The 21,963-nt window shown below is 40.1% G+C and overlaps 1 protein-coding gene across 3 annotated transcripts; it reads right to left on the reverse strand.

The window, feature by feature from the left end:
* Positions 1–1,376: 1,376 nt before the first annotated feature.
* Positions 1,377–17,863, reverse strand: thrap3a (thyroid hormone receptor associated protein 3a). 3 transcript variants are annotated; one of them, XM_069656485.1, is made up of 12 exons: positions 17,720–17,863; positions 11,761–11,905; positions 8,210–9,088; positions 7,114–7,800; positions 6,671–6,843; positions 6,292–6,403; positions 5,902–5,986; positions 3,263–3,444; positions 2,977–3,157; positions 2,682–2,828; positions 2,150–2,201; positions 1,973–2,061 (listed from the first exon to the last, which is right to left on the reverse strand). In XM_069656485.1, the coding sequence occupies exons 2-11, from the start codon at positions 11,880–11,882 to the stop codon at positions 2,199–2,201; spliced, it is 2,571 nt and encodes an 856-aa protein (XP_069512586.1). In that variant the 5' UTR covers positions 11,883–11,905; positions 17,720–17,863; the 3' UTR covers positions 1,973–2,061; positions 2,150–2,198. The 3 variants fall into 3 exon arrangements, with proteins under 3 accessions (XP_069512584.1, XP_069512585.1, XP_069512586.1); XM_069656483.1 differs by lacking the exon at positions 2,150–2,201 and having other exon boundaries at positions 1,377–2,061; XM_069656484.1 differs by lacking the exons at positions 2,150–2,201; positions 11,761–11,905; positions 17,720–17,863 and adding an exon at positions 10,167–10,214 and having other exon boundaries at positions 1,377–2,061.
* Positions 17,864–21,963: the final 4,100 nt, after the last annotated feature.

Consider the following 21,963-nt stretch of genomic DNA (forward strand, 5'->3'; position numbering starts at 1 on the left):
ATGATACATTTGATACCCAGAAATGCCAGTGGCACAAGCTGCCTGTACGGTTGAGGCAGAAAAGACTTACCACACAAATGTAGCTCACTAGTCTTTACACTAGGACTCTTATTATAGTCTTGTGCACATCTATAAAGTCAGTGATGAATGGGTTCACATTAATTTGCGGTAATATTTTTATTTATTTATCAGAAAACAACTCTAAGCTGAAATCTACAACCTGGCCCTTGTTTAGTTCTTATTATTCACTTCATTAACTACACTGATTGTTCTGTAGGGTTAGAGTCCCTCTGGTGTCACTGTGCAACGTAATGGGATTCTAGCTGAAGACATCCATCAAGCTACAACTGTAAAGCGGCTTTTTATATAATAAAACTGAATTGCTCGTATACCTCGTGTAAATGACGATAAAAGACACATCAAGGTTAAAGTAATCAGTGTCTCTTTAATTTACAGTCTCTAAGAAACAAACAGTACCATCACACTTAAAAAAAGCAGTATTCCATAAGCGGGTAACCTTTAGAGAGTTAAAAGTGAATCTCAATAAGTCGGCCTGTATTGTACAAATAAGACCAATGCACCCACAGCAAGGCACAACATTTGTATAATTCAGTGTTATGGGCATTTTATCATAAACACATGAGCATAATCCTAGATTTAAGAAAGAACATCGCTGGCGAAATACACTCAAAACATTTTTATTCTAGGATGAGACATACTGCAATCCCTACAAACTACCCTCTGTTTCACTTTTTTTTTTTTACAAACTACAGCTCAAACTAATGCTAATTCTGAGCATCTTAAATCACAATTTGCACACACGTTACAAATATAATTATATCACCTTTGGCTGGAGAAAAGTATACAAACAGCAAATATGAAAAACAAGTTAAAATCTATCGCAACAAGTACAAATTCTCCTTTGCAGAGAAGGTCAAAATCCTGCTTGCCAGGTACAAAAGCTACAATGCTTTTAAAGTAAAATATATATATGCACTACCAATATTTTAGGCCTACATTGACAAGTGGTATCCAAGATCAGAAAGCTGCTGTAAAGTATAGAAATCCTTGAGAGCAAAAGGTCTATACACAATGTACAGTTCGTTATCCTTATAACAGTCACCTTTGCTGCTAGCTGGTACTGTAAATCTATTGACATTTGCATAATGTTGTATACGCAAACATAACCTTTGACCCCATACAGTTTGGTCCCATTGTCAGATCAGGGTCATTTGAAGAGTGCTAAACAGTTATGTTTTTATGTCAACATTAACCACAGTGTAAATTTTGCTGTAATTTAACTCAAGACAAGACAGCTCAAAAAAGACGCCTTTAAAAAAAAATCTTTATCTGATGTAACATTTGGATAAGAGTTTTTAATGCATTTAGCTCGCAATACACATCAACATTTTCATAAGGCACAAGCTGATCCAATCTATGATATGATTTGATTGAAGTTACCTTAAAAAAATTAATCTTTTTTTTTTTTTTTAATCATTCCAAAGGGAAAAATTCAAATACTACCAAAATGCTGCACAGAAAGTTTCACTATTCCAACACATGTAACATAAATCCAAGTTCTTATAAGAAATGGCAATGAATCTAGGCACAGTGCTTCTACAAGTTATTGTACACTAACTATTATTGTTGGTATTGTATCCTGATGTGTCAAGTCAGAGTATTGTACGGTGAACGTTTTCCAAGCCATAGCTGAGCTCAGACATTTGAATCTGCATTTATGAATTCCCTGTGGTGGATAAAACCACTGAGTCAAATCTCATCATAACACAAAGGAAAATTAAGAATTTTAGCACTTTCATCTCAAGTATGATCTTCATCGATTTCTCCTCCGTTATGGTCCTGTTCTCTCGCGTCATCCTGCTCGCCACCTTTCTCCCCGTTCACCTGGAACTTGTCGTGAGCCCATTTGGGGCTACTGGTGTTGGGCCCCCTGGTGGCTTTGCGGATGATGAATCGTGCCCTTCCGCGCGGGACACTTCCCCGTCCTCGCCCTCTACCGTCTACCCACTTCCACTCTGACTCCTCTTCTCTGTCATCGTGCTGGGAGAAAGATGGAAAAGGTTGGAGTTATGTCAAGATAACATTTGCAAAAAGTACAAACTTGAGCTGGAAATGGACAAATACGAACCAGGAATGAGAACCATAGAATCCCTTTTACGTACTTTCACAGTCAATCATTACTAAAAAAAAAGGACATAAATATATGACTCTAGGGAATATCAATGGTCTTTACACAAGTTCTTTTGACACAACTGTCTTTCAGTTCTGTCCCTGGATAGCCTGTGTGCTTGTTTGCCTAGCAGAGGGCAGTATCCACACACTATACAAGCATTGTAATATGCCAGCAGTTGTACCCTTTTAAAGGTCCAGCTTGTTAGATCAGGGATGTATTGGCAAAGGTATTTATTTGACAGGCGTTTATTCATAAGTATATTGAATAAATTGCCGGTGCTTGGAAATGGAGAGTTAGGGGAGCAATCTGCGACGTCATGACTTGATACCATGTAATTTCATCAGTGTACTGACAGACATCTGATACCCAAATCAGCTTTTTGAGTTGTCGCTGATGCATTTCCAGTATTGGTATTGTTAGTGGAACAATGCTACTTAAAAAACACACAGGAGGCATAAAATAAAAATGCACCAGAGATCCACCCTACCAAGTAGTATTTTCTGCTCTTGGGAGTGAACTCTGGGTCCCAGTCTTCATTTTTTGGCTGTACTTCCATGTTTGACATGTTGTCATTATGTGAAAGGTTTCCCTGAAAATTGCCTCTGTTCCAGCTCCTTCCACGAATTCGGACTTGCTGTAGGTACAGAAAAAGGCCAGGATTGAAAAGCAGCAAAATCATGATATGCAGCACACTGTGAAAGTCACTTAAACAGTGTAACTTCACACAGCCACTGGACCAAACTATGCTCCGCCATCATTCAAATACAATTTGTCAAACTTACAAAACCTCCACGGGGCCTTCCTCTTTCAGCTGGTCCTGGTGACTCCCTCTGACCCAGTCGGGCCCTATCAAAGCCTTTATCTTTGGGATCAGGCTTGCTGTGAGGCAAATCTTCCTTGTTGGACTTGGAGGAAGAGGAAGATGAGGACGAACTTGAGCGAGAGCGTTTCTTCTTATTTTTCCTAGAAGGAGAAATGGTACACGCAAAAACCCTTCATGCCCAACTGTTTATCATTTAAGGATAAATTGTTTGAAACAATACAGAAGTAAAGGGGAGTACAACATACTTTGATTTCTCCTGGCATTTGGAGAACTTTTCCAAGGATCTGTCTCTACTAGAATCTGGGGACTCTCCCATATCTCTTCCCTGATCCTGATTGTAATCTCTTTCATGGGTGGAATATTTTTTACGGCGCTCAATATCCAAACGGAGGTCCATTGGGTCACCCTTCATTTTCTCTCCGCCGTCCTGAACAAATCAAAACAGAAGACAACGTCGTGGACAGACTTTGGATTAGAATGTAGATGCCATCAGTCTGCTCTCAGCCAAGCTGGTTTGTAAATGAAATGGTGAGGTCCATGGGAAAAGGGGGGAAACCCTGGTTAACAGCCAGTTGGCATGAATTAAACCAAGTAAACTTTCCAGTGCACTTAAAAGGGCCAAACCGGATGTTTAGGATTACCTAAATATCTGAACCATTCTCCAAAGCATTTGTTTTTAGATTGATTTGTCTGCTAACAAGTCAGCTATTTGAATTATAATGGAATCAACCTGAAAAATTCTTAAAATTTGCTTCCAACGCATCACTGTCAACATTTAGCCAGCCTTATTTTATATTAAGGCTTATTCAGTGCATGGTCAGAAGGATGTTTTTTGAGAACCACCTCACTGCTCTGTTGAAATGCACGTATGAAAGTCCAGCATCCATGTCTGTTGAACCCACACAAACTCATACCAATATCTGTCTGGAAGGCAGTTCACCAATCTAAAAACATTGATGTATGCTTTGGGAAATAGTTGATGGAAGAAAAAGTTGACACTTTTGTAGTTGTTGAGCTACTGGTTCTTTAACAGAGCAAGAAGATAGGACTGTTCATGCTGAAGAAGTTTACTCAGTTTAATGTATTTTAGTAGTATTTGCATATCATGTTTCCTACTCATTTACCATATCTGTCCATGCGCATCAATAAAGATGTTTTGTGATGGTTGACTGAAAAAAGTTAGGCATCTATGGTTGAGGCCATATTTCAAAACACATAGGCTTAAGACATCAAAAGATAATTTTTCACAACTCCACACATTCCAAGAAACCATAAATTGCTTGTTTAAAGTTAATAAGGTATCTTCTTAAGTGATATAAGAGATCATTTCAATATAGCCAACAAAGAAATTCATTTTAGTTTTCATTGTTCTAGAAAAGATTTTCTGTTGGTCAAAAATGACTGCAATATGTATACAAGATAGCAGGAGTTGATTGGAATGCACCTGTGTTTTAATGGGTAGTGTGCGTCTACATAAGGGCCTACCCTTAGAATGTTAGCCCTTTTGGCGACGATACCATTGCAAAATCCAAGCAAATTAGCCAAGACCTAAGTCAAAGAATTTTGGCCCTCCACAAGTCTGTTCTGCAATTTCCAAGCAACTAAAAGTTGCAGAACCTTCTGTGAAAACATTGTGTAGATCTTTGTACATCTGCTAACAGACACTGAATAGTTCAAGAGAAAATTATGTCCTAAAGGTTCAACTGAACCCGACGACAACAAAGGGGCTGGTGAAGGAGTTGGAAACAAGGAATCAATGGATCCTAATCCACTTTCAAGACGACAACAACAAAGGACAAACCTAAGACGACAACAACAACAAAGGGCCTGGTGAAGGACCTGGAGGTACACGGTACCATGTTTGCAGTTCCACTTTTGAACCCTACATCTTTAAGGCCTGAACAGATGTAGTGGATGGAAGAAGGCCCTAGCCAAAGGCCGAGAAGGAAGAGTGAAGAAGGTTTTAAATGATCACCAGACCTTTTCCAGGAGGCTTCTCTGTTCGGATGAGTTTAAAATATGAACTGTCTGGCCAAAATGATCTGCAAAATGTAAAAGGGTAAGGCTTTCTATCCAAACAACCCCTTCCTAACTTTGAAGCATGGAGGTGGCTACACCATGTTGTTGGGTTGTTTTGCTAAAATATTGGTGTATCCAAAAATAGAACGCATCATGAGGAAGGAGGATTCTCTGGAAACACGTCTCAAGACATCAGCTAGAAATCTGTCAAAATTGGTTCTTCCAGCAGGACAACAATCCTAAGCATACCTCCAAGGTCGTTACAAAATGTCTCAAAGACAACAAGTTTGGAGTATTAGAGTGGCCATCACAAAACCCTGAACAAATTTCTTTCTTTCCTTGTATTTTGAAATTATCTCTATGAAATGTAAATAGATTCTCTACAGACTAATCACAAGAAATGTGGTGAAACGAAATAAGTGAAGTTGTGAAAATTGAGTTTGAGTGTCTTAGTCGATGGTTATAAGAGAGTATGGCATCAACTGTAAAAATATAAGCATAGGTGCATAAAGTGCTAGCTGTTGGTTATTTCTGTTCCTTATTCTTAAAGAATACTTACGAAGACAATTGCTTAGAGTCCCATGAACAGCTTTGGCACAGTGGCTTCCATTTCTGAACTTATATGATTCATAAGCCTTGGTAAGGGTTGTGCCCACACTCTAACCAATCGCCGTGTGTGAAGGCGATATATAACAAACAACAAAGTCAAAGTGCCTTATTTTGCCTTGGTATTTCTTAGACTTTGTGCATCTCCCTTCAAGAAAAGCCACAAGCTTTAAGAGAGTGCAGTCTAAAGGCATCTTGCTCACTTGTTTGCTGTTGTTTGTTTTTCCAACATACTTCATACTTCAAAATGTTCAGTCACCTTGTAAGTGCCATCCTCTGAGCTTTTCATCGCCTCAAAAACTTGAGAGTGTTTCTTAAAAGCTCTTGGTGAAACATCAATTCTCCTGTGAGAAAAAAACATAGTTAAGAGAACAAAGTTAAAAGCACATATGCCTAATACACGGTTTGAGGAACAGGTGCCACAAACACATTAAGCTACGTACATTGAACTGCAAAGACAACACAAAACAGAAAAGACAAGTTGGTGGGAAAATAAAACTGACCTCCACCGAGCACGAGAACAAACAAGCCAAGATAGTCTGGTGATTTTCAGGTAGGAAAGGTGAGAAAAATACCTGAAAGCTGTTAAAAGAGGAGGTGAAGCCACAGCACACTGAAGGTGAGAGGGTCACTCAATAGGCGACTCTACCTGTGTATCTCTGGGCTTTTTCTTGGCTTCATCATTTCCTTCTCTGCAGCTCGTCTTTGGTACACGGTGAATCGCTCATTTAGAGTCATTCCAGAAGACGGAAAGTGCTGAGCTGTACAGGGAGACATTAAAAACAGATGTTAAAGTTCTTAGTGCTTGTAATGTTTGTGCTTTCCCCAACCAACTGTCATGTTACAATGCTGCTTTGATTTAATGTTTGTGTTCCGTGTTTTACAGTCCCCTAAAAAAATAAGAATGGCTTTGTGTTGTATAACTTTAATAAACAGCTTTGACCAGATTTTAAAAAACTATAAATAGGACTGTTCAATCTTTCCTGTTAATAATGTATGTGAGAACAGCAAGAGAAGTGAGAACTCACCTTTGACGTGGTGAACGATGGTGACAATGTGTTGAGCAAAAAGCTCTGAGGGACTCCTCTGTAACTGAGCCGTATGAACATGATGAAAGATGGAGCGAAACTCCTGGTCCTTTTTTGAGGACTGCACAAGATCCTGAGACAACTGTCGCTCCTCAGCTAAAATATCAGAGGAGCTGAAAATCACAATAACAGTTTTCTTAATCTGTTGCTCTCCTTTTTAAAAAAAAATGTCTAAAAACAGAAAACGTATACACAAATCAGATAAATAAACAGAAGTAAACAATTGAAGAAATGCATTGTTTGATTTAGGCTACAGTTTTCCAAATATAAAGCAGTACATCATCTGCGTACAGCATAAGTGCTGCTACTTTCACAGCTTGATGACTTCTGGCTCACTGAGGAAATACCCAGTATGCGACCAGATATCATCCCATAATGCTCACCTTATCAGGCTATCTCCAAGGAAATTCATTCTGACATTCAATTTTGCTTCCTGTTTTCTTGAGGACATGAAAGGGGAGTCCTCTCCCCTGATCATAAACATCTCTCTGTCAGAGTTCCTCCTGGATGGTGGTGATGGAGATGGGATGGAGGGAGATTTTGCCATCTTACTGGCATTTACACTCTTGTCTGGGGACAAGTCCTCAAATTTTCCTGCCAATTCCCTCTTGGCCAGCGCAGCAGCAATGCATGCTGCTTTGTCCTTCCTTTGACTGAAATATACGTCCTCTGCCGTGGCCTCAAGGTCACTGTTGGCTACCTGTACATATGCCACTTTCTGCCATTTGTCAAAGCATTCTTCAAACAGTTCCCGGGCTGAGTGAGTGACCTTGCTCTTTGGCTTTGAAGACTCATCCCCATTGTGCCGGTCTTTGTGAAGGGGCTTTGACTGAGGCTTGATTATTATCTCCTCTTCCTCCCCATCAGCAGAGAGAAAAGGGGAAGCTTTCAAAAAGCTGTTCAGAGACACTTCACCATCATTGTCCTCTTTGTACTTTCTTGACACTGAGTCAGTGGTAGTGGTGGATGATTTGCCATTTATTTTCCCATGTTCCATATCCACATCATTTGCTTCAGCGTTCTTGCCATTTTCTGAAGCTTTAGTTTTTTTATTTTGCTCTTCCAAAAACCTAAACAATGACAAAATGATAAAGAGCTGCATTTAAGTGGTCGTGCAACTTGAGAGATAATAGCAAAAATTACAGAAACCAATTTACTTTGAGAAGAGTTCATAGAAGAGCCTCTATGAATAAGATTTTCTAACAAAGATTATTTTAACATTTAATCTATGAAAATTGAGAAGTAAAAGGAATATCAATGAAAACAACTGTTTAGCATGGCCAATATTTTGAATCCCTCATTTTAAAACAATTCAGTCTGTTATGACGTCCATACTTGGCATCCCAAAGATAAAGAGACTATGTGGTCTAGAAAAGGCCATTTAAATACCTTTAGCTTTAATTAAGAACATTTTATATCTTTATGTCTGTAAATCAATCTATAGATCAAGTTGAGAAAAAGAGTAAAATTCCTTCTTACTTTCCAAAGGCAATGGAGATTGCTGTTTTATCTCCATCCAGGTATTCCTCGTTGGAGAAGAAGTCATAGCTGGAAAGCATTGGATTTAAACCTTCCTGTGAGGGTTTTTTTGATGGAGATGAACTACGCACCGCCTTCCAGGAGGGGGCTCCATTGCTGATGTTCTTTGTGATTTTAGGGGAGGGACTAGACTGGTTAGTAGTTTGGATGTTCTGACCAACAGTAACAACAGAGCTTGCCAGGGGACTCGTTCTCTTTGGACTGCTGTTGCAGTCTGTCAGGCTCTGCCAATTCCCTTCAGTTTTCCCAGCGCCTGCGCCTCCATTGGCGTCTCCTGCCAACACTCCAACGTGCTCCTCTGGCTCCCCATCTCCCCCTCCTTCCTTTGGGACCTCCTTGAAGGCCGAAAGCTCCTCCTGCTTACTCAGCAATGAGGCTGGCCTGCATTTGGGAGAGGAGGAGTGTGAGGAAGAGGACGAATGCTGTGAGTGTCTAGAGGAGGAGCGGTCAGAGCGATGAGAATGACCCCGAGTAGGGCTCCCTGAGCGTTTCTGGACATTGTGAGATCGTCCTCGTGAATAGTTCTGCTGCTGCTGCTGCTGCTGCTGTTGCTGTTGCTGTTGATACTGTTTTTGAGGATGCTGCTTGTAATTCTTCCAGTTGGGGCGGAAGTTGTTATTGTTATAGCCACCACCCCCACCACCACGCTGGTAGCGTCCACGTGGGAAGAAGCCCCGCCCTCGGCCCCTGAAGTTGTACGGCCTCCGGAAGCCACGGTGGTAGCCTCGGAACTCCCGATTGTTCTGGTATCCCCTCGGATATTTCTTCTCCCGGTTACTCGGCGGAGAATAAGATCTTGAACATGATCGAGACCTAGATCTGTGAACAAAACAAGGGGGGGAAAAATGAATGACAAATTTTTAGTTTTTTGGTGTTTGAAACTCATACAACACCACCTGAAACTCTATAATAAACTCTCTACCCTATGAAACTCTAGTGAGTGTAACCATTCATGAAGGATATTATTTGAATAAAAGGAAAAAGAACACTAAAGAACACTAGAGAACTAAATGCCTCTATGACGGAACAGACAAAGATAGTACAACAGGAACACAAAATCCTCTAATAAATCATTGGGACTGTAAAAACTACATCGATGAACCCTTAAAACCATATACTATTTTCAGACAGCCACTTAACAGTTTGTTTCATCACTTTATTACTTACTGTTTCTTTAAGACAGACTCAAACTAAGGTCAGCAGAGCTAGATGCAAGCCTAACATATGGAAAAGACATACATGTTACAGTACCTTGAAAACATGACATGTGCAGCAGCTCTATTTCCATCATGTGGAATTGGCAAAACATATGCTAGTGTGTCAGAGCCAGCAAAAGAGAACTCCATGCAGAAAAGCAGAGGTATCACTCTATGATCCTGAGCCAGACTGCAGGGTTGAATTAGTCCACATGGTGGCTCTGCTGCACTTGTGATTAAAGGCTTCTGTTGCTCTCTAGCCTGAACTTAAAACACGGCCGTAAGATTATAACCATTATACAGAATGTTCTTTTCTACTAATCAATGATTTGATTTGACCAACCTGCTGTTTTAAGCCTGAGTGCATGCCAATTTAACATCAACAACTTTCCACTGACGTCTATGAGATTCAGCCAAATCCAGCCCAGCCAATAAACTAGTTCTGTAAGTATTTTTCTACAACCACATCGTCAGCAACTTTTCTACAACTATCAATAAATAGAAAGTAACCGGTCAGCTATATTATATTAAAGCATATAAAGCCACATTATATATAAAAAGTATATAAATACATTCATAACTACATACAAAGCCGACAATATACTGTTGAACCACATTCCAAACAGTTGCATAGCAGTGCCACATTGCGTGCAAAAACATTCCACAGCCATATAACGCGTCTAAAAAAGCACAGGACTCACCTAGTGTGTTTTTTCATTGGAATACAGAACGATTAAAGAAGGCAGCGCACTGAGCAGCACCGCACACTCACAGTGCGAGCTACAGATACTACATCTCCTCTGGACAGCTCTGGTAAAGCACTGAGTCACATGGACCATATGAGGGGGAAAAAAAACTACTGGAATCTTTTGCCTCTGTGCATGCCAGCTACATGCGCTGTTCACAGTCAGGCTTTAGTATAAAGAACAATTGGACACATTTTACTGTTTAAGTTCCATTGAAATACTGCATGTATCAACATCTTAATGTGGACCTAATGTTATATTTCAGCAAGATGCAGCTTCTTTCATTAAATGTGTGATGTGTCACTATGGAAAGTTGCTGCTACATCTGTGTCCCATTCAGCTACTGAGTTGATAGTGCTAAAAGCCAGAGATGGTGATTATCAAAGGGAAGTCAGGAGGGAAAGCTCCATAATGGAACTGTTTCTAGTTATCAGAACTGACACCATGTTGGGGACATTATGCCCATGAGATAAAGTGGATTAAAAAATGTATTTGTGTTTGTGTGCGTAGCTTTTTTTTGGTTTGTGTGCACTTCTGGGTTTATGGAAAACGTATGCAAATGTGTGCATGCAGGCCTGTACACGTCCATTGTGACCACCAACTCATTTGGAAATGTGCGTGGTTGGTTTAGAAAGAGTAAACCATTAGGTTCCTTCCATGTCTTTTATACAAATTTTTTAGGTGCTGCCACACAGCCAGGAAATAAGCCACCCTGCCATTTTATTTCAATGCCACAGTCATTTTGCCAGAAACAGCAGAGGCATCAGAGGGAACTTTCATTTCTTTCCAAATGCAGAGCCAGCAGATAGAAAACAACCAACAAAAAATGCTACCCTCTTGGTACAAGGCTTGATCAAATATTTTCACTTACTACTAAGGTCAACTCATGGAAAGGTTTGCCGTGCAACACAATCTTCAATAACATTCACTCTAACTTAAGTAAATTCGCTCACCGGCAGCTGAACTCTTTCTCAAACATCAATTTCCTCTGGATACAGAAGCTGACTCTAGAGTCTGAAACTGACCCAAATCCATTAATACAGCACGTATAAGAACAAAGTCATAAAGTCTTGCAGGTGGAAATCACCAGATATCGGGCTAACAGGAAGCAGTGATTATAACAGGGCATAGAACTACTTGTTGACATGGCCACCATCACAAAAAACAACCTGCATTTAATGACAAGTCAAATCTTATCTGTGCATTGATTCCTCAGTCCATTAAAGCAAGTTATGATTTACTATAGAATTGAGTGGTAAAGGAGCATGGCAGGAAACATAGGATAATCAATACTGATGCAGGGCAGGGAGGCGACACTTGCCGGCTGCGTCTGCTGCTAGTTTCTCTTCCCTACATGACAGCTGACTTTGGTGCTTAACAGCTTTTCATACTTGAGCTTAGATTAGGTAAGCATTAGGTCTATCAAAGCATACTTTGTTTACACATACTTTATGATACCTTGTCCGATGAGGCTTATTATTATTGATTTCCCCCCAAAACAGCCAGATACACAGGCACCACATTGTTTAGAAAGGAAAATGGACTTTACCTGTAGTACCGCTTCCTGGAGCGGGATCTGGAGCGACTCCTGGAGCGAGAGGTTGACCGGGATCTTGACCGGGACCTCGAGCGGCTCCGAGACCTCGAGGCTGATTTTGTGGATCTTGACATCTCTGCAGCCAGCCCACCTCAAACTGAGACAGAAAAAGCATTGTACAACCAAATTAGGATTTTGTGAGAAAAGGAACGATGCACTCGTAAAACAGAATTGTTTATCCAGTCACCTTTTCGAGGGACTGGCTGCATAGAATTGACACTAATCTATTTTTAAGAGAGCCAAGAGTCAAAAACCCAACAGAGATAAGCCACCACTTCAAAAGCAGCCTGAGCTAAAAGACAGGACAGCTTTGAAAAAGGAAGAAGGCAATCTATGGCAGTGTAGTGCATCCAAACGGAACCAGTTTTATGTAGTCACCCATCATTTGCATAGAGGGCAGTCTTATGTCAATCATTTTGAGTACTTAACTGTTGAAATACCCCCAAATAAGCAGATGTCGGTAACATATTTTTCCTGCATTTACTCGGCAACAGAAGATATAGAAACAAATATAAAACTGGTGACAGAAACATTTGTTGTCTGGTCACAGACTTCACAAGAGAGAACAGAATTTGTTTAAATAACTAAAACATTGTCTCCAGTCTTCTCAGAGCCTCACCACTTTTCAACACATTTACAGCAATATCATCAGCATATACACTATATTTCCCATTTAGTTCAAATGAGCGAGGACAAAGATTAGATTTAAATTTGGCTCTTTGAAATGAAAGACAATGGAAGATAGTACGCTACATGCATATCATCTCAAACATGCCTCAGCTGCTAAATGTTGCTAAGTTTCCGTCTTTCAAGAATGTCACTCGTTTTATCTAATCTGCTTGCTTTGTTGATTTATGCTTAAAAGTTCTGGTTACTGTTAAACTCACACCTAACTTATTCAAGGATAAATGCTTAAAGTCACTGTCACCTTGTGAGATTGATGTGAAAATAGCTTGTTTCCGTTGTAGCCGCTTCACCCTATCTCATTTGCTTGTGGTTAATGATCTGCTGTGAATGCTGTGAATGCTACCAGAGAGATGCTCTATTTTAACTTCAAAGGATGTTTTTTTTTCTCGACTCCTCCTGTGCTGCACTTGTTTACTCCCCATTGTAACATTAATACAGTTCTATAGTTGGAGCGTGTAGCTCTTTCCAAGGTCCCCAAAGCTTTATCTGTGACATATGATCCTCTCAGTACAGTAAATGCCAGGGATCAAATAATTGATCTTTCATTATGAGAGTCATCTTCAGGGACTTTGGAAGGAGGATATTGCAGAGTAGGCTGCACATGACAGGGATTTTAAAAGCAGGCCACGCGGTCACATGGTGGTCCCAGTGTCCACCCTTTCTACTATTTTGGAGAGTACTGAAGTGGATCCATCTCCCCCCAGCCTCCTCCTCATGCTCTATGAACTTCCCACTCGCCTCATTTCTGGCAGCTTGTTGTTTTTGGCTTTCAGAGAATAATTTCCTGATGGGCCGTCCTTAACAGACCGCCAATTTAGCTTACTGTGCACTTTTATAGAATGGCATTCAGATGTGCCCCTTTCCAGCATATGGAAGCCAAACAGTCAAATAAATAAATCGTAACTGCCTTCTTAATGTAGCTTTATTTCCCTAATAAGTTGTAGGAAGTTCTTGTGGAGAAGTTTTATTCTCATGGATTACACTCTGTTAGAATTAATGTAGTAAAATGTGTTAAACCAGCACAGCTGAGTTTCAGAAATGTTCATATGGCTGAAAATAGTGTCCCTGAAACTCTCAAATGGGCGTCAGCAGAAACTGCATACAAAACAGCTACACAGAGCTATGGTTTACAGCCACAGTGACTATTACATTATGACTGCTTTACTTACAGGCAGGAACCTTATTTTAGCAAAGTGTGTGGGTAAGGTGCATACATATAAGAAGCAGATCAAAGCTTGCCTCTTTCATACAAAATAAAAGCTAATTAGCAGAATTGATCCGTGACAGTCAGTTTCAGCCTCACTCTGAAAGCTAGCCTGATAACCAGCTGCAGCTGTCCCTGCACTCGCTGTGTGGGCTGCAGCTTGATCACTGAGTTTTCAGCCTCTTAGTAAGCCTGGTCTTTACTCACTTACTACTAGATCTGTGCAGAGAGATACAGCACTGACAAACACATCATACGTTGAAATTGTGAGTATTTAAAGGTTTTTCCTTGATTTCTCACCTTTTTCACATTTCCCCATGTTTCCACAACACTTCCACAACTGCAACACTTCTCCATGCTTAAATGACTTCAGTACTATAACACTTGGCAACTATAACCCTATCATCATCCCTGATTTAAAGTAGAGCCCGACTAATATAGGACTTTTGAAATCGTTACCAATACTGATTTTGGAGGGGCAATGATTACAGATTTAGTGAATTTGTGAGCTGGAATGGAAATACCTTTTCTGTAGACTGTGCACCGATTTTGCAATGATGTGACTTTGCAAAGTTAAAAGGCTACTTTCATCAACAATTTACTTAATTAAAGAAAATGTAACATTATTATCCATTATCAACCCAGTCTAGTGAGTACCATACTATGTGATGACACTATTTCTAAATCACCCCAAACATTGTTTTCTGCATTATACTCTCAGTAAAAGAAGACGCATTTGCCACTTTATCTTTATGGCCTGACAATATTGGCCAATGGATATATCGGTCGGGTTCTAGTTCAAACTCTAACATCGGCTGTCCTGGTGTTCTTGCAGTTCTCTATAGTCGCTTTCCCACTGGTCAGAAAACCCTCTAACACCCGCTAACACCCAGCTTTTTTACTTAATGGGAAAGGTTACAATCGGCATTCAGACCCGGGTCAAATTACTCTGCAGCAGACCCGGGTAATTATCGCCTCGGCTCCGATTAGCATTGATGGGAACACAAAACCTGTGTCGACGCACTTTCCAGCGCAATGCTATGCTCTGTCTGTATTTTCTGCGACTCCTTGTCATCTCAGCTACAAATTCAACCCGTCTCCGTCCGAGCAGTGCTCGAACATCGTTCTAAATTTGTTGCCGCAGAGTTTGTTAAACAGACTGAATGAGTGATAGATACAATAAAGACCTAACCACCGTAACATCTTCACTATTTACTAACCCTGTTTCGGGCGCGTTTGTAACGTCAGATGGTGACGTAGCAGGAAATAGTCCGACAGTAGTGTACTCCACTGGCAATGGGAAAAGAGACAATCGGCATCAATAAGTGGGTCTTCCCAGGTCTGGAAAACCTGTGTCAACATGCTAATTTTAGGTGGGTAAAAAGTTTGCGATACAATCGTCCTAAAAAGAGATTATTCGTAATTATGACCATAAATAACAGAAGAAAAACTCACATAACAAAAGTATAAACTTGAACATTTGCCACCTTTTAAAAACCAGACGGGAACAACACACAATTGACAGGAACAACATGTTAGACTAGAAAAGCAGGTACTCAACACAGTAGGATGGGAAACAATTACTGGGAACCGAAATGAACTTCATACCAAAAAGAGTATGGTGGCAGATTTAAATAGTAGAACAGAATTAAACCGATAATGGTTCTCGCATGGATACAAGTTGAAGACCACGCACACACGCACACATGATTAAGGGTTCCCCTCGGGGTATAGAACGACAGCTGTATAATCCTCATCAGCTGTTTATTTCGTGTTATGGCAAAAGTAGCTCTGATCAACAATGGCCCTGCAACATGATACACAGCTCAAAGCGTTGGAGAAGAAACACCCCACTCAATCAACTGCCCTATCATTAAGACTGGAGTGCCACAGAGGCAGCTGGAATCACATTTGCTATCTATATGTGCCCCTGAGACACCCCGCTCGCTATTTCAGAAAAGCCACAGCAACTGTCATTGGCACAATCTTTACTTATTGAAATGTGGCAGACCCTCTGAGGATTCCTTTAAGACACTTCACATGCGGAGGCAGTTAATGGATAGGAAAGCCACTGGCAGTGCTGTTAAAGACGAGATAACCCTTCCAGCTTCCTTAATGAAAAACTACTTCTGAATAGCCTCATTCATTCAGTTCTGTCTGAATGAGTGCTAGCTGGCTTCTGTTTATCATCGGGGAGCTACTGTAACGTCTGCTAGAAAGACAAATGGATGACCTCATGCAGAGATTTTCTGCAAATTACCCTTTGCTAATCACTGACAGTGACAGACGAGAACACCATTTAGCTAGTATGTCATGATAATGACATCACAGTTGTAGATAACTTTCTGCTAACTAAAGCAGTTTAATATCACTCTATTCTCATTTGTGCTGCTTTTTTATCCTTCTATTCTTTAAGAAAACGTACAATAATCAACAGTATATAAAAGTGTCCTTTGCCACTGTATGGTTTCTACGAGGTAAATGAGACTAGTCTGGAAAAAGGCACACAGCAGAGTGTCGCTGAGGCATCCTGACAGCAACATGCTTCTCTGCTGTCTGTCATCACCAGGTCTGTGCTGCATGAAAGAGGGGACTCATCAGCTGCAGGTCCTCTCTATTTCGGTCAGTTGGAAACAGCCTGGCAAATGATGAGTTATATTTCCAAAATTATGTTATTCTCCACCTTACAGTCAGCACAAAGCCTGAGAACCAGTTGTTGTTTATATTGGCAACAATGAGTAAAATGTTGTAATGTAACCAGACTACTATTGTTTCCCCTGTAATAACAGTTGGGTACATGTGTCAGGGAGTGTAACCTCCACTTAAGAAGTGTCAAAAATGTGAGTGCTCACTATGGTAATGTTAGCAACACATTTAAAGTCACATAGGCTACAGCAAGTCGATGTAAGGATCAGTACAGAAAGAAGCACACACAGAAGTTTAAACAAAACTAATGTGTGGCAGTTCGACTTAAGTACATGACAGCCTGCTTAAATATGGGCACGCCTTGTCATTGTGTGTGTACTTTTGTTTAACTGGTATTTGTTAAGGAGGATTGACTTCAGCCAGGATCCTGAAACCCAACAGGAAATTGCATGATAACTTTTTTTTTTTAACATCACTGAGCCCCTGAAATAGATTCACATCAGACCACGAAAACCCCAGTTAGATAAGCATTTACAGGAAACTCGCATCAAAGAGACTTTCTCGTTGCTGTATACGTTCTGATAGGCTTGGTTCAAGATTGTAGCTGTTTATGGTAGGCTGAGGGACAACTTGGTGAAACCTGCAATCACAACAGTCATGCTGTCATTGTGCTAACCACTAAAAGCAGCCGTCACACAACTGGTAAAATTAAACAAGTTTTGTACTGAGGTGCCCCTTGAACCCTCTGGTGGTGGTCTGAGGATATACTTTGGAAATCACTGAAGCATTAGTGACAGTTTTCACAATCTTAACAAAAATAAGGCTATGACTGCTGTGGTTGCATTAACTTATTCAATCATTCACTTCACGGTTAATATCACTTCAAGTGTTAACCATCAGTGAAAGTAGCTTAATGCAAATTTATTTACGACATTATTAAACTTTATCGAACCAGGAAGAGTTTAAACCATTTTTGAAGCATGTCAAAGCCATTGTGGGTCATGTCTTGGATGGATGGGATACACGGTGCATCCTCCTGGCGTTTCATCATGTGCATCGTAAGCACAGAGATGCAGACGGAAAATTACAAAAATATCAGGCAAAAACACTGAGCATTACACCAGGAGATATTGTCAAATAGCTTTTAACGAATTTCGATACATTTCAAAAGCCTAAATTATAGGCTATTTAGCATACAATTACTTTTAGGCATCCGTGGTCCCGATGCTGCGCAACTACCCTTTAAACGACAGTCAGCCTCGTTTTCCATGTTGTTGCCATTCAATGTATACAATTTTAATACATGTATTCCCTCTGTGAAGCAAACTCAGAATGAAAAAGTTGATAGAAAAGGGAAATAAATAAAGTGCGTACCGGTCGGCGTTGTCCTCTGATGTTGTCGCGTCACATTCAGGCAGCGCGGTGTGATATTGAAGAAAGGAGTTAAAGACACTTTCTCCCCGGACTTCTGTGTTCCTGTCCTGTTGTGCGCAGCTTATGTCAACTGTGTGTGTGTGTGTCTTCAGTTGTGTGTGTAATGTGTGTGTTTGTCTGTCGGCTGGAGTCTGCGGTGTTCAGAGAGAGGAGGCGTGACCGCTCCGCGCGGCTGAGAAGCTCACATCTCCTTCCGCCTTCACCGCTGTCCGTCTGACCACCTTCGTTACATCGCAGTGAAGGAGAGCGTAATATAGTAAGAAAAAGGAGAGAAAAACAAGAGCCTGGTTAAAGTGACATCATTCTGTCGTGGAAGCCTCGTAATCCCCTTTGCAAAGTCGCTGTATTAACCTAAAGCGAGCAGCTACTGGAGTGAGCTACTGTGTCTGTATTGTAGTGTTACGGGATTTTTAATATTGTGAGTACTGTAAAGTTTAACTCTAATGCCAATTTTTGTCTCTTTTTAAGATACAGTCCATTGAAGCACCACTAATAACTGTGGATTTAATGCCCAAACCTTTACACTGTAAGAAGTCAGCTCATTTTTTATTAATTTAGTCCAAAATTACAACTTAGGAGCTTCTCAACAGCATCCGACTCAAATCGGGCAAGAACATTTTGATATGGCATGTGATATGATAGCCAGATTTTCTAGATTATCGTTGATATTGTAACGCAGGGTATAATTTCCTGTTCTGTTTGCTGTTGTGTTGCAGTTGTTTATTGAGGGAGGTGTCCACAGTAGTGGGTAACTGGCTGAGAAGTAGTTCCAAGGGAGGGGAAGGGCATGTTGAGTGAGCGAGAGCTAAGAGAGAACGGAGTTAGCTTACCTGTTGCTGTTTTCCGGGGACACCTCAACCTGCGGCCGTCTAACTACCCCGCAACGCTTTAATATATTAGACAGGAAAAAGGTAATGCAATTTAGGGTACTTTTGAAATGCATTAGCGGGAATCAATCAGTCTAGCGCCAGGTCATAACCAAAGTTTTCTCAAGACACTTTACAAAAGAGCAGGTCTAGACCGTACTCTTTTCTATATTACCAACATGAATCAACCATGAGCAGTACTCAGCAACATTTGGCCACAGTGGCAAGAAAAACCTTCTTTTAACAGGCAGAAACCTTGAGCTGAACCAGGCTCATTGGTGAACAGCTCTGTGCCTTGACTGAAGAATGACCGACCGATGCCAAAAACCTACCAAGTATCATGACACCTGTCTAAAAGGTCGAGTTATAAACAAAATAGTAAGACGTGTTGCTTGAGGGCTTAGCAAATATACTCTTACCAAATATTGCCATGTGAGTTTTATGGCCCTGTGGGTCATATTTGGAATATGTTTACCACAGTTACACCAAAACAGGAAAAAGTAAGACCGACTGGCAAATAAAACATAACCTTTAATAGATTGCAGTTGTTTATGACTAAGCCATGAAACAATAGATCCTTTCAGCTCTCTGAATACTTGAGTTTCAGAACATCTGTGCCATATTACTCATAGTGCTGTATATAAACTCTTTTTAAAAATCCTTTACTTGTGCATGAATTTTGCAGCTATATCTGTTTCATTTTTCATGTTTGGGGCAGGTTTACTTTGTGTGCCACTGAAGGTTTTATGACTCAATAAAGCAGACGCTTCCCTCACCATACATGGGTGTAGTTATATGTTACTGTTACGTCAAAGTTACATCCTAGCCTATTACAGATATATTCCATGTTGCTGTTAATTGGCATATAACTGATATGACCATGTTATACATATTGGATCTAAATGGCTTGAAACACAATGATTATTTATATTATATTATATTATTATTATTATTTAAGTCTAATCACTTTGAACTTTTATCTATTAATTCATTCATTTCAGCATTGACTTAATCTCTTGCGTGGTACCAATGGTTTTATTCTTTTGCATGGCTTTGCATAATTCCTAGAAAATACACGATACAGGGCATGATGCAAAAATCAATGTGCCAGGTGTCATCTACAGCAGGGGGGTTGTTTCATGTCACCTGCATAAAGGTAACTGCTATAAAACGAATAAAAAACAGGCCTGCTCTATATTGGTGCTTTTCAAAAGTGGCACTGTAATAATATTCTACTAGCGTTACTTACTTGCTACCAGTAATTTTTACATTTAAACCTTAAATAGAGTGATTTTGTAGAAGTTGTAAAGAGTTAGTCAGGAAGTCAGGATTCAAGGATCTTATATCATCTGGATTTCTTGGCTTGTTTTCAGTAACAATATGTTCTAGATATATCACAGTCTGGAGTTCATGTGGCTTCTGTGTTGGCTTTATTTTCCTTCCCCTGCAATGAACTTCATAAAAAAAAAACTATTATTGTTATCACGTCTGATGTGGACAGTAGCCAACAAAAGCAACTACTGCTGAGACTTTATCTGTTACAGTCCCACTGGGAGCAAATTGCTGCTTATCATCCTGACAACAGTCATAAAATATCATATGTTTATATACATGCATACATCGAACCTGACAAGGATGATACAGTATTTAAAGTATTGCTTTCATCTCTTATTTGTACCGAGACATAGCCTAATCCATGTCTACAAAAACAACATACTTTAGGATTTGTGGACTTCAAGTGAAGACATCCCGTTGAATTCGAACCTGTGATCTTTTAATAATCGCCGTAAATCTGAATGCAGACGAGACAACATTTACAAGGTGATAATATTCTTAAAAGCTGCAATAAGAAAGAGTTTTGTTCTGGATTTACAGAAGCTTAATTTGAGACTCATGTGACATTGCAGTCATCTGTACAACTGCTGGTCTAGATGGGGGTGGGTGGGTCTATCTGTCCTTTTTTTAAAAAGAAATACAACCGTATTCTCTCCCTTAACTTCCTCTGTAGTATGGTTGGTGTTAAGGAAATGGAGATACTGGATATAATAGAGGATTTAAGCTATATCTGACAACTGGAACTGAAGCTGACACAGTTTGGTAAGGGTTAGCTTTACTTTTTCTGGCATTATTAGAAATATCTTTCAATTTTAACATAATTCTGTTATCTTTTTCATCATTTAGATGCTGATGTCTAGGAAACATGTTTCCTCGTCATAACTTCCCCTGTCTATCCAGGTACAAAGAAACATTTCAAACTGCAGTAGTGTTTATTTGCATTGGGGAAAAAGTCTGCAGTATGTGTGTTCATGCCACTGAAACCTCCAAGAAGGGCTCATTTGATTAATTCGAAGTACCAGAAAACAGACATTATTGAACCAGGCACCTCTTGTACTCATATTAGAGATCAGAGAGGTAGGAGCATGCGAGGCAGATTAGACAGGAAGTAGTGTATTTGTGTACTCTACTCCGCAGAAAATCATTGCCAGCGAAAAACTAACTGTGCCTACATAGAAAGGCCGTGAAGCTAGAAGCCAAGAAGAAGCATTACACCAGAGCAAGTCAGACAAAGCTGCTTACATTTGTCTGGGTTATTCAACCCAACACTGTGAGTGAAGCCTCATTAAGTTATCCAGAGTCTCCAGGAAAAAAAAATACACACAGGGGCAGAAGATTAAATTTCCTTCACCAACAACCATAGATCAACATGTACACCTTTATCTAACAACAATATACTTGTTTGTTTGCCACGGTTTAAAGAGTGAACAAAACTGTCTAAGTCTTGTCTTAGGCAGTCGCCAATGTTGTTCCTCCATCTTGGTTCTGGCTTGTTGTTCTGTGGTTTTTGACTGGAGAAACCGCTCTTAAATGTCACGATGCCAGACGAATCAGTGAACTCTGTGGAGTGGACGGATTCCAAGGTCTCGATCCAGGCCAGTTAAGTATCAATACTGTAAATATATCCAAAAGCCCAACCACCACAACCATTTGGTGGATTGCCATGACATTTGGTACAGACATTCAGGGTCCCCAAAGGATGAATTCCAATGAATTTGATTATCCCCTGATTTTTTTTCTTTGGTGCCATCAAGAGCATGATATTGGATACAATCATGGAGCCTACCACTTACGATACTGTATTAACACAGGTGATCCTTTAATATTATTTTGGCTTGTCCAATATCCATTTAAAAGCACATAACAAAACTTATGACATTCCCATCGTCCTCCACTGTATCTTGTGTTTGCTGCTAATTAGTAAATGTTAGCATGATATCTGGCACTACTAAGATGGTTAGCATGGTAAACATTGTACCTGCA

Source organism: Semicossyphus pulcher, unplaced genomic scaffold (genome assembly GCF_022749685.1).
Source record: "Semicossyphus pulcher isolate SPU_LCO1_2020_fin unplaced genomic scaffold, fSemPul1.0.p SCAF_9, whole genome shotgun sequence".
In the NCBI taxonomy this organism is placed as follows: domain Eukaryota; kingdom Metazoa; phylum Chordata; class Actinopteri; order Labriformes; family Labridae; genus Semicossyphus; species Semicossyphus pulcher.